Source organism: Dermacentor albipictus, chromosome 3, assembly GCF_038994185.2.
Source record: "Dermacentor albipictus isolate Rhodes 1998 colony chromosome 3, USDA_Dalb.pri_finalv2, whole genome shotgun sequence".
Taxonomy (NCBI): domain Eukaryota; kingdom Metazoa; phylum Arthropoda; class Arachnida; order Ixodida; family Ixodidae; genus Dermacentor; species Dermacentor albipictus.
This window is the reverse complement of record NC_091823.1, coordinates 83,708,409-83,722,073: the sequence shown is the minus strand read 5'-3', so window position 1 is coordinate 83,722,073 and position 13,665 is coordinate 83,708,409. Positions and strand designations below refer to the sequence as shown.

The following is a 13,665-nucleotide window of genomic DNA, read 5'->3' as shown; positions in this document are numbered from 1 at the left end:
TATTAATTCTTTTTCGGTACAGGATGTCTATTTCCTTTTTTTTCCCCTGCTTATGCTGCGAGATAATTTTTTTCACTTAGTTGTATTTTCTGTTATGTATTTCTGTAATAAGCTTCAGCAGTGCATGGCATGTCATAATTTTTTTAATTTTTCACAATTATTTGTGTCATATTGTGAGTAGCATGCCACTAACCGAATATTTTCTCTCAGTGTCTGTGCCTATATGTTCTACTTGGATGTATTATGGTGTGAGTAGCATTGTCAATCAGCACTTTGAAGGGAGGATAATGAGGTGTTTGTAAGACGTACTAATGCGCAAGGAAGCAGTCACTGCGAACCTTTGCTGCATTCAAAGAGACTTGACGATTTTACTTGCTGTTTCTTTACTCCTTTCCACATCTCGAGCACATTTTGCCATTGTTAAAAGTAGTCATATTCAGTTTAGCTCATTCATTGCCTCAAAAGATTTAGCCGAACATCATTGCCATAATTGCAAGCATGCTCTACTCAGCTGTTCAAACAAACCTGCCATTAGTAGCTTTCACAATGTCAGGACAAGTGCACATCCTGACACTGTAGAGATGAAGAATGCCCACATCCTTAAAGGGTGAAAAGGAGCTGTTGCAGAGCCCCTTTAGTGTCTGAGAGAAACATGCCTTTCTGTACCATTCGCTTTGAGGAGAAACGCTCCCCTAAGCAACTTTTTTATTGTTGTTATTTGTACTAGAAGTTTCAAAATTCAGTCAATTACAGAGTTTTCTATGCAGATTTCAAATATGTCAGTACTTGTGTAGCTGTTACAGTTCTTGTGCACAATTGCAAAATATAGTCATCTTTGTGGGCACTTATTATGTACTAAGTTTTCACAACCATCGTGCTGTAGCTTGTTTAGCTCTTTGTAGATCACAAAGTGTCGATATCTAGCCAAACAGAGTGTGCAATTACTGGAACTATGCAAAAATATTAGAGCATTTCAGCTAAATTCTTTTCTCGATTCTCTGAAATATAACATTCTACTTTAGCAACTACTTCTGGGAGATATTGCAGTTTTAAGTTGGTTTCAGCACTGTACATGTCTTCAAGAGTATGTATGCCTAATTTTGTTAGTATAAGGCAATTATAAATATACAAGGTTGTTTTCATGTGATAGTGGCAAAAATTAGTTGAAGTGTCTGAATTTTTTTTGTTATAGTTGCAGTAATTGTAGATACTGTTTCAATAGATATCAGTACTTAGTGGTGTACAAAGAGCTAAATAAGTTACAGCAGAATGCTTTTTACAAAAATTTATTACACAATAAAGTGCCCACAAAATCACACTATTTTGCTACTGTGTAGGACATAACTCAAAACTATAGTGGCTACACAGGAACTATTTGAAATCTACTTGTAATGCTCTGTAAGTGGATAAATTTTCAAATTTCTAGTACAAATATTTCAAAAATTTTTTTGAAGAGCATCTTGTCCCCTTAATGCTACAAACCATTTTTGCTTCCACGTAAGCTTCTAGCATTTTAACTGCCAGTGACAGTTTCACAGAAAGTAGTTGCATTTTATCTAGATAGGCTTTTCTTTTTGTCTGACACAGTGAGTCAGTGGTTGAGGGCATTCTACATGCTGCTGCAGGTTCATTACCTCTGGGCTGCGATTTTGTTGCGTATAGGAACCGCCAGACGGTCAGAATTAATTAAAAGCTCTCCGCTATGACATAAACATACTTCAGGTGTGGCTTTGGGATGTTTAACACAATCAATCAATCATTCAATCAACGAACCAATCAATCAGTTAATTGTGGGGTCTCAAACATGCTCTTGGGACAAATAACAGCACAGTAGCGCAAACAATCAAAGGTGCATTTATTGTGCCTTTTTCATGCCAATGCCAGCTAGCTGAATTACAACCATTGGAACATGCCGATGGCCCATCAGAATCGAGGAAGTCCAATTCACCGCAACAAGATATAGAGCGAATGTGTTCGTATTATGCTGGACATCCTAAGTCATTCGCAGGTGAAGTCTCACAAACGGACGTGCATGTGTGCAATCGTGGTGTGAGCAGCATATCACGCACCAGCTGGTACAATTGTGCAACCACCTATGTGGGCACTGCACATGGGCCACCAAGGAAGCTGGTTGTTAGGAGACGCAAGAGCCATGTGAGAAACAGCATTCAGGGGACACGACTGGGCCGAGCATCCCTATACATTTAATCAATCAATCAATTGATCACTCAATCAACTTGTGATGTGTGCATGCATTGCATGTTCTCCTCCATTAGGTTCTGGTAGATGCTTACGAGAATTGTGGGTCCATACTTGAGCCTTAAGTTGGTTATGAAAATCTGCAGCTTCGTGTCTCATTACCATGGGAAATCCAAACATTCACGACATATTTAAATTGTTTCTTCAATTAAAAAAAAATTTTGTTTCTAGAAATTTTGCACGTGCCTTGTGTTTTATTTTTTTCACTTGTGCCGACTTTTATACTAGTGTGCCTTTTATGCTGCTGTTAACATCTTCCCAGTTTTCACCTAGCATGTGAATTAAAGAAAACAAGAACAATAATGAATGCTAACATTTCCCTGAATGTATTGCTAAAGTGCACACCCTGTAAGTGTTAGTGTATCAAATATTGACATGACTAAGTATACTTGTTAGTGCTGTTATTCTAGGCATTGTTTATACAGCCATACATTTCATTACTGTTTCGGCAAGAGCATGTGTGACTTTAATAGGAACAGGGTTTACAGTCATCTCTTGTACTGATGGTGCAATTATTTCTCATTAAGTACCAATAAGCTTAACTTTCTAAGAAAGAGCAGACATATGTAAACAAACATAATTAAACATTTCGCATCAACAGGTTCAGCGAATTTTAGTGTTGTGGCTTGCGGTATATACAGTCACTGACTTATTATTTGGACGCTGATAATTCGGAGATGCCCGATTATTTAGACAGCTTCATTGGACCACCACTGACCCCACAGACAATTTACAGTCAACATCTGATTTTTTGGACTTCATGGGGACCGCGAATACATCTGAAAGGTCAGGCAGTCCAGAAAAACAAATGCGTGCCTTTTACTGCCCTCAAGGGCTCAAATTGCAACAGCCACATCCGAAATAGCTGTAGGGGCCTGTCAGTGTACTTATTAGACGTATCAATGCTCATACCGTGACAAGATATGGTGAGTGTGCGCGCGTGTAATTAAGGAACATATAATATGGCCCGTGACAGCGGCCTCTTTCCACTCTTGGTATGCTTAAGCACGTAACACCGCCGTATTGCGGCGAAGTTGACTTTTCAGAAACACCATTATGCAATGCTTTAGAGAATTGCTGTGTTTTCCACACTTCGAAGCCATTGGCGAGAATCACGAGCGTGGGGTCGTCGGCATGGCTGACAGTGGTGAATAATTCAATTAAAGACATGGTGCCAAACATCAAAAAGCTTGGCAGTAAATGTCAAAGTAGCTAGGCCTAACACTTACCACGTTGCGCTGTTGAACACAAACTGGCGGCATCAAATCCCGGCTGCGGCAGCTGGAGTTTGATGAGGGCAAAATGCTAGAACACTCGTGTGCCGTGCATTGGGTGCATGTTAAAGAATCCCAGGTGTTCATAATTAATCCACAGTCCCTCACTACAGCATGCCTCATATAATATCATGGTTTTGGCGCTTAAAAACACGGAATTTCAGCTAATCCTAATGACAGCACGAAATGGTTACTATGTCTTCCAGCAAAACGGTGTGCAAGAATGCCAGTTCAAGCCTCCGAGATAACCTAATCGCAGCAGTGGTGGCTTCAATTAATGCCATTTGGACCTGCAGTCACCGCAAAAAAAAGAAAAATTGGACGGGGAAGGATTCCAGCGTCTGAAATTTGAGATGTCCTTATAGATTGGCTCTAAGGGATGTGGGGGTACCATGAACGCGTGCAAATTACCAGGTGTGTTTGAAAAATCAGGCATGTGGAAAATCGGTCGTCAACCGTATAAGCGCGAATTTGGGCCAGTTGGCACGTGTTGCATAAAAAGGCATGGAACAAGCCAAGCTAAACCACTGAGGTGGCAGTTGCAGTTTGTCATGCTAGTTGTACACGTCCAGTGTTTTTAATTTATGTTTTCAATAGCGACACAGACCTGGGTGACTTCATTCATTGCTATTATGCATTTTTGTCGCTCCGTATTATCAGCTCCACTCACAATGTCTGCACCGACAAGGGCGGCGATTAAGGGGAGACGCGGGTCTAAAAACGGCGATTTTCATTAAAAAAGTCAGTTTTATGTTTTCGACTGTTTCAACAAGATTGATCCCTCCTCTTTCATATATAAAGAAATCAGAGCCGTAAATGATCGGTAAATTATAAATAAACTCGGTGAAAGCACTCGAGGTGTCAAGAAAAGGTGCAAATCTGGCCCATTTTCCAGCGCGTGATGCGTCAAATCGCGGCGTCGCAAGACATTGGGCTTGTGCAATGCAGTAGGCCTACACTTTTTCTCTCCGAGGTCGGCTTTTCCGCGTCACAATCTCGCCGGGAAGTAATAATAAAAACAACATTTCTCCGCCGAAACCAAGCGCTTTCGCTGGATTTCTAACTCACGTGGTGCGATTCCAGCCACGCCATTGGCTGCTAGCGCGCGACGCGGCCGCGGGTTGTCTGCTCTTTCTGCGACGCGCCGCTCTCTCGACGTGTTCCCAGGCTTTCAGGCATTTTTCTGCTTATTGTTTCGATGGATCCCGTGAAGAAACGCGATTTTTGATCTCTTAAAGTATCGGTCGAAGCACAAGTTCAAGGCGACTCGCCGCAAAGTCAAGCGGCGTGCAATGGATGCGTCCGCGGCAGCTAAGCCTAACCTAGGTGACGGCGACGCTTTCGACGGTTCAGAGCCGGCCGGCCGCTCAAGTTTCGTTGACAGCGCAGACGAATTCGTCAGCGCATCGGAGAAAAAGTAGATAATCTTCGACAATCAAGATAGGTGCGGCGAGGAGACGGCAAGCACCTTTATCTGCGAGATCGGCGTCGGGAACGTGAGCGCCGCGGCACGTCCGGCGTGCGGACGGCGCGACCTTTTTATCCGTGAGTTGGCCGAAAAACGGAAACAACTCGCGTCGTTTTTGGGGTTGTGTTGCAGCAATGCAGCGTGTACCACGTCCGTTATCTCGTCAACGTATTCGTGGCGGCGTGCATCTCCGGTAGACGACTCTAACGGTGGAGCGCGCCCTTCGGCCAGCCCAAGAGAGAGTTTCGCCGTGAATATGAAGGCAGTGGTTGCGGCGCGTGCATTTAGAGCTAGGCACAATCAACTCGTCCGATTTTGTGCAGTTCTTGGTTTACCAAAACCGATGCACCATGAATCGTTTACCGCCATAACAAATAAAGTGCACCTCGCTGCTACAAAAGCAGTGGCTGAACTTGGAGTTAGCTCGGAAAGTAACAGCACAGAAAGTAGGTCAGCATGGTGCTCATGAAGACTCTATGAGAGAACAACATATGTCGCAGGTGAATTCTAAAGTAGTGCACTGGATCTAGATACCCTGGCCTGCATTATGTGCAATTTTTATACAGATTTCAGCACTACAACATATATAAATAACTTTTTTAACTTTCAATCGTGTTTTTCTCAGCTTCATATTTTTGGCCAAACATGGCTTTTGTGCACGACATTTGATATACTTATTGTGGTCAAATCAAGACCAAATTTGGTGTGCATCATCTTTAAAATGTGTAGAATGCACTGATCTAGGTTTTAGTGCAACCAGTTCATTTTTAAGAATGGAAATGTTCAATACCCTTGGGTACCAGTCACTGAAAACGAAGCATCAGATATGAAATTCTCTCAAAATGTTGCCTGTCAAGGGAATTGCATTATATTGGTTATTAGCACTCACTGGAGTGTTGGGGACAAGAAACGCCATCTTGCACTGCTATATCATGCCAACTGCTAGATCCAGTAGCTGCACAAACATGCACTGTTTCTCACTTATGCATGGCACTTAGGACATGAAAGCATCGAGCTATCCTAAAACTAAAAACAGATTTGTAATGAGGATATCAAGCTATATAAGTGGTACAATTTTCATTTGCCTAGCAATAATATTTAAAAAGAAAGGTTTCTGAGGAGCATCTCCCCTTAAGTGAGGGAAGTACCAAACAATGAATGTTGTGAAGAAACTAGAGTTCATTCGGCACTCGTAGTGTGGTCGACTTTTGCAATCAGGGGATGGAGATTTGTGCACGCATTGAATGTATTTTTGCCTATCTGTAGTGGCAGGATCACAATGGTCAAAATACTAACTGACAAGGGGTGGTATTCTCAAGCGTATGTGAGAATTAATAATTTTGTATGTGAGAAAAATTAATAATTTTGTGAATACAGATTTTAACAGAGCATAAAATGTGTACACGAAGAGAATACATAATATAACCACTTATAACACAACCTCCAATCTATCTTCCAATTGAGTGCAATATGTACACGTACCACATATAGCTGCGCTAGATCGAGCAGTGGTGATAATGCAGCTGCCGGAAATCTTTGTGGAAGAGCCAGACTTCATCTCACTGTTTCTGTGTAGCGCAGTGAAAGCTGCAAGTTGCTTTAGTCAATCAGAAGTGATAATGAGAGGAATGACTGATCCCATTGTTTGCCGTTAATCCTCCCCTGCGCGATGCCAGCTAAATGAAAGGGTCATGGTTAAGTTAATGGCACACGCTAACCACATGAAATGCACTTTCAACAACTGGTCTGTAATGCTTGCCAAAATGCATATTATTGGAGGTTACCCACTACAGAGGGCGGCCTGACTGCATGTGCTGCGGCCACTATGAGAGTGTGGCTGTTGTGTGGCATGAGAGCGGATGATCCAGCTGCTGATGATGCCGAGCTGAAAATATGAATGCAAGTGTGTTCCATGCAGCTGGTACTTCATAGCTATATAATGCCATACAATGTTATTCTCGTCTTAGATGGATTCAAACAATTTTCACATGGCCGTAGGTCATGACAGTAGTTTGTAATGTCTAATTACTAGATAAACCATGATGCTTGGGTATATTTTATCAAGAGCTTTCTGTCTGTATGCTCAAATTGTCACTCACAGTAACCAGTCATGTTTCAGCTCTCTACTGGACAGGAAGAACACCAAGCCTGTGAAGAGCACTCAATTTTTCAGAGTTGAGTGGCAGCTGTTTGCCAATGGATTGCCTCGAATAAGACATCCCTAAGAGTTGTGGTCTGGTGCGGGTGCCTCTTGTGGGAGTAACACCAATGCCTCGGATGGACATTGCTTTGTCTGAGAATTCCGTGGGACACGGGGTGTCATCGGGCAGAGGACGCTACATCATTTCCTGCTGCCATGTTACTTATAAACGACTCACCGTACTGCTGCATCATAGGACTGGGTCTTGTGCAGCACAACGCACACCTGCCATCTCTTTCTAGAAGCGCTTGGATGTCATCATTTTAGGCTTTAGGTATAAACACCATTACATCTTGGGTATAACGATAAGCCATTGGGTCCCACGGTACCATTGCACTTGCATAGTCATTGCCTAGATGGCATATGAAGTGGGCTACTGTGTGTATGACTTGGCAGGTAAATAACAAGGAGTTATATTCTGGAGCCTTGTTTTTGTTGGCAAGTTTCGGGTATTTTGTTCTTGGATTTGTTTTCAGATTTGTTTTCAGGCTAAGCAAGTAAGACTCATATATAGCACATGTCACTTTTGTCACCTTGTTTATTGCTTTGCTAAGTACTTGAGCCTATGGCAGGGGTTCTCGAACGTGGTTCTGTGGAAGCCAGGAGTTCCCGCAAACGGATTTTAGGATTCTGCGGGCGATCAGAACGAATCCAAACCCATCTCGTTTTCCTCCATTCACTTCCACAATCAATCTGTTTAGAGAAGAAATTTTGCATTGCATTTTGAATTTAACAAAGCCATTGCGTTCCACATCTGTACATTCGCGCGGCAGCATAGTGCAATACTCATCACTGTCATTTGCAGGCCCACGGTGGCCATGTTGAGCGCTTTTCAAACGTGCTGGCAAGGGTGGCTTATAATGCAACAGGAATCAGTGAAAACATTCTGCAAGCTCAGAGCCATTTCAGAATTTAGCGCCATCTGTCTGGTCAACTCTTTTGGCAACAAACGGTGACCATTTAAACAGCATATTGTATAACAGAAACATGGGGCACATTTATGCGTGGTTTTTGGTTGAGCATCGGTGTCGGCACGGCGCAGTTTTGATACAGGCAGATTTGCTACCACACTGCATTGGTTTCTAGCTAAAAAAGCTACACAAGCATTTGCATGCATATCTGCATGTCGAAGACCATTCTGCAGCATGAGTAACTTGCAAAATATATTTTTTTGCAAAAGAATAAAATCAAGTTTCATGCGTCCAACACTCTAGTTTGTGTAAAGACGCTGTTTATGGTGTGCATGCTCTGCACTGTGGCTCGGCAATAAATAATTGCTTTATGTATTGTCTTTGTATTATTGTGAGTTCCTCACCAAGAGTCTCTCTCTTGATGAAGAAGGAGTCTCTGTTGGAGTCTCTCTCTAGAGAGCCTCCAAGATTAAAGATAACATGCTAAACTGTAAATGTCAAATGCCACACACAGACACGAAGATGGTGCTACTTCAAATATGTCTCGCTCAAACACTAGTGAATTCAAGGGGGGAAGCCCTACCTCATCTCCCTCCCCCTTCTCTGGGAAAAGATGGAGAGAGGAGGGGTTCCACAGTGCTTTGGGAAAACTGGTGGGGTTCCCCAAAGCCAGAAAGTTTGAGAACCCCTGGCCTATGGGAAAAAAATGCTTTACGAGGACATACATATACAGAGTACAGTTCAAAGGGCTGCGTATCAAGCAGCCTTCTCAATCTTTTGAGAGTAGCAGCTTTAGTATACGAGATTGTTTAACGGTAGCACGCTTTAGCAGTTAATTTTTTTCCAAGAGGCTTTAGGTAGGAAATTCTGAAAACAGCAGATCTGTAGCTCACAACTTTTGTGCTGCATATATGTGTGGATGGGATCTCAATGGTTTGCAAGTTTTCGGTGCATAGAGAGGATGCTGGTGAATTCAATATCACCAGGTGGGAGATATTGCTCAAATAGTTACCACAGTGTGCTTATTTTTATGTGCAATTCTAAAACTGACTGCTCCTTGTGCTATACCTGAAGGTAGTCCTAACATAGACGTTAATAATATGTGACATACATTATAACTCCTAGAATATACTGGTAAATCTGATACATCTTATAAATAAGGACTACATTATTGTGTCTACACTTATTGTACATGCAGCTCTTTACGATAACCTTCACGATTTTCGTTACGCTTACTAAGGGGCAGTACCTTGTGGACAAATGAGAACTGCAGCACTGGTAGTCTCTAATGCACTTTAAGGTGAAGTGAGCAACATTTATGAAAATTTACAGTGTAAAAGAAAATGTATAAGCATTTTGAATTTATTCAGTCATGTTTTAGCAGTTGTACTACTTGATAAATTTTTTACCAAGGTCACTCTTGTTAAATATACTGGTTAAATATCATGTCTTCCACAGGTAGTGACAAAAAAAAAACAAAAAACAGCCAGATTCTTTGACAGTCACATGTGTTGTATGCAACTACCTGTGCTTCTGCTTAGCTTCAGTTTGTATAACATGTTCACGGCAAGTGTCGTGAGCTATACCTCAGTGACACCAGCCGCACTGGTTGTTTCATTGGGTAGGTAAAAAGGGGGACTACTGTTTCCATTTTGTATTTGCTTTCTTTGCTGTCTCTCCTTTGTTGTATAATTTGCCAACTGTTACAACGCTACCTAATTCGTCAGACTTCACTTTTCCAGCGCAACTATACTGCATGCACTTGTGCTCACGCCATATGTTATCACATTTTCACATGAACATGTGCTTTTTGTGTGGTCTGGATGAAGGCCTTCAGGAACAAAAGATGATAATTCAGTGTCTCATGGACACTTGCTGTCTGCAGGGCATAAAAATGGAGTCAGTTCTTACGCCCTGCATAACAAAGTCATTTTTTTTTTTCTCTAATCCACCTAGTAATTAACGTAATCGCATGAGGCATCAAAATCAACGAACATTCCAATGTATCTCCGTTTTCAAAAGATTCACAGAGCAAATCAGGTGGAATAGAGCAGAGATAATGCAACTGCTTAGCAGAGCGGGTGGAGTTACCTTGTGGTTTTCTTCTTTTCTTTCTCACTGTTTCTAGTGGGCACGCAAGATATTTTTATGTGCACGAGGAAACGGGCCATTCCCAGTGGGTGTTCCCCACTGTAACAGATGCCAGCAGCGGCACGCTCGATTCCACCTCTCCTACGACTGACACAGGAGTGAATTCTGACAAGTCCTCCGCTGCGTTACTGCTCCAGCCACCACCACCTCCACCACCAGAGACAGGTAGGACAGTGGCTGAGAGCAGCAGTGGCTCCACATTGGACTAAGTGTTAAACGGTATCCCTCGTGGTTGGGTGTTATGTAGATATAGTGTTGTTGTGCTAGGATCACCAATCAGTGTTTGTCCAGGGTCAAAAAAAAAGAACTTGGGTGCTGTAGTGTGAAGGGCACTAAATGAGGAGTGAAGTTTATTTTGATTCTTTATGAAAGTTATTGTGGACTCATCGTGAGGTGAGGTCAAGTTCTGAGGAGCGTATACAAAGATTGTACACATAAAAGTTAAGATAGTAGCCATTTGTAGTAGCTACAGCTACTTGTATGAGACACAGAATAATGAAAAAATTAGTCATTATGCAAATCCATAATGGATATCAGCGCAGAAATTCAGACAAGGACAAAAAATGACTAAAACATAAACTGCTATCTGTCGTTTCATGTCCTCGTGTGTGTTTTTGTGCTGATATGCTATATACTTGCCCAGATCTCCACTTTATTAAGCCATTATGCAGCAGTGTCGCAGCACATCTACAGTGAAGATGAACCCAGTTAACTTGAATTCCTTGGTAGATTGAACAGTTTAGTTAATCTAAAAGGGTGACTATATAATTCACCGAAATTCCCCTGCTATGGCATGCCTCATAATCAAATTATTGTTTTGGCACGTAAACCCTCAGATTTTTTTTTTAAATTGTTATGGAGCTGCAGCTAACTTGAGTGAAAATTTTAAAATGTGCCAGTGTACTCAGGCGAACACGACCGAATGCATATTGCTGGCTAGTGTATGGAGCGAGTCAAGCTATTTCTTGTATTGTACTTAATTGCATAATTAGTCAAGATTAATGAACCAACTTTACAAATATTAACTTTAGACCAAAGCTTCCTGCCTGTTACATAATTTTTTCCTGTGTCGTAAGGAAAGCCTGCGAAATATCAAAAAAGAACATGACATGCCCACTTGCGTGTCGCAGTTGCAGTGGTCTCAAACGTGCCACGTATAATTGAACAGTGCATTTAGCGTGGAGTGCTGTCTGGTCTGCTTATCACTATCATGGACGGGCTGGCACATCACTGGTGTAAATCACGCAGCCAACATCTGTGCCACTGCCCTGTCACTGTTTAAGTGGCAGCATACAGACTAAATGCATTGTGCGTTCATGTGGGGAAAATTTGTGAGCACTGCAGTCGCAATGCGCACGCAGGCAGGTCGTGGGATTTTTTCTCTCATACTTTGCTGACTTTCTTTAGGATGCAGAAAAAATGATTATGTGACTAGCAGAAAAAAGCTGCTGAATTGTATGTTTCCTGGAATGCTCTACAGCTATCTCATTGAAAGTTATGTCCTGAAGTTAGTACTTTCCGAGTTGGTTAAAGGAGCCCTGAATCACTTTAATCGAAGTGGAGAAATGCATTTGAAATGAAAATAGGCTATTTCAAAAATACTTTGCCGCGAAAAGTACTTCAATGTGTTCAGCATAAGCGGAGTTATTGGCAATCAAACACTGCATTCACTGTGCTCCCGTTCCTTCATCAGTGCCTTGCACTGTGAAGGCTATGGCGCAGTGGGGCGTGCCCACAACGCTCTGCCTTCTAAATGTCACCGTGGCGCGCAGTTCAAATTTCATTTTGGATGTTAACGTAGACGCCACAACTTCCATCTTTGGTGCCTATGACGCGCTAAGCACAAGCCAAACGCAGTTGTTCTCAGCAAGCCGTAGTGCGCTTAGCCAGTATACTCACGGCAGCACCCTGCAGCAGCCGCGGTACCTACGCCATGTAGCTGACTGCAGCTTGATGTCAGCTATCGGCCAGTAGCAGCTGTCTAAGGGAATGACGAAATAAAGCATCCAGAAGAGAGTGAGACAAGGCTTCCTGTTAAAAAGAAAGCGTTTGAGAGAAAGGTGACTTCTCGATCCGCTTTCAAGCTCCATGAACCATGTACGACAGCAAAACTTGGCTGAAAATGTATGCCAACTGGGCCCTCAGCAGGTCCGTTTAAGCTTGTCTTTTTGCTTCATCCCATGCCCTTATGCTGTTTTGACTGACAAATACCAGCCAGCTTGTGTCAGTGCCCTTGGGATGGCAGTGTATTTATCTTTGTTGCACTACTAGGGCATTTATATTCTTTGTCTGTGCAGTTCGTCAAAAAACTGCTTCTTTGTGTTATTAAAGGGACCCTGAAACGATTTTGGCGATTTTCTACAAACGTACTGAGTCGTTAGAGTAGGTTCTTCTGATCATTAATTGATGCATCTAAGTGCTCTGCGTAAAGCGTGTAATTTATTATAAGGTTTTAAAAATACACATCGCTGCCGATCGCAGCGCACTGCTCGGCGGAATTTTAAGCCGCCCCCACCCATATGATGCAAATAACCCATATTACGTCACATGGGCGAGCTATCTGATTGGCTGACCAGGGCGCGTGGTCGATAATTTTTCCAACTTTATGGTGAACAAATGATGCTCGTAATAGTTGGAATGTTAGTTACTTTGTTTTTGTAAAAAGAAAATAACTTAAAGAGAATACTCAAGAATAGTTTTTTAGTACACTTCAGCACTTCCGGCACACAGCAAGTGTCGTCTGCTTGTGTTACAACGTACTCCATTTTGACGAGAGCTCCGCGGTCAGAGTCGGTCTCAGTCTTTTCGCGAGCACTATGATTCGACTTTGTTGCCTTGTAGACTGCAAACCTAGCGACCTGCAAACCGCGAGTCCAGTATTAGGGCAAACGCAAGCGCAAGGGGACAGGGTCTGGCCGCTTGACTGTGCCGGGATGAGCCACGAGATGAGCAGAAGGGCAAATGTGAACGGTCTGCACGGTGCAGCCACCTGGTGGCACAGAGCTCAACCATACACAGTAGCAGCAACGAAGTGTATTCTTTGCTGCTGGTGTGTATTTTTCGCAGGAGTGTAAACATCAACACGTTGATTTATAAATGTTTAAAATGCTTTACACTTGGTTAGAGCAATATTAGCGCATTGTTTGACTGGTTAAGCGCTGCGCCAGCAAGTGTCTGGACCGTGCAGACCGATCAGGCTGCTCACGTACGTCTACGCTAAAGTTCCTTCATCAGCTTGAGTTTATGCCTCCAGTCATTTGCCGAAATGACCAGCTTGCCTGTTTTTAGCGGAGTACCGGACACGTTCGGCGCTACGACAGAATGCTCGCAACGCACGCTGCTTCGATAGCTCTCGGTCGACGGCCAAGCGGCTAGCGGAGAGGCCTCGCGCGGGAGGGGGCG

The 13,665-nt window shown here is 42.8% G+C and overlaps 1 protein-coding gene across 4 annotated transcripts in view; it reads left to right on the top strand.

Moving 5' to 3' along the window:
* Nucleotides 1-13,665, top strand: part of LOC139057435 (uncharacterized) — a 69,111-nt gene that overhangs the window by 46,375 nt on the left and 9,071 nt on the right. For 2 of the 4 annotated variants that reach the window (XM_070535704.1, XM_070535705.1), the window contains exon 13: nt 10,241-10,428. In XM_070535704.1, coding sequence (XP_070391805.1) covers nt 10,241-10,428 — 188 coding nt within the window. Of the gene's footprint in view, nt 1-7,120; nt 7,476-10,240; nt 10,429-13,665 lie in introns of those variants that run through there. The other 2 variants (XR_011512792.1, XR_011512793.1) reach the window with 2 other exon arrangements.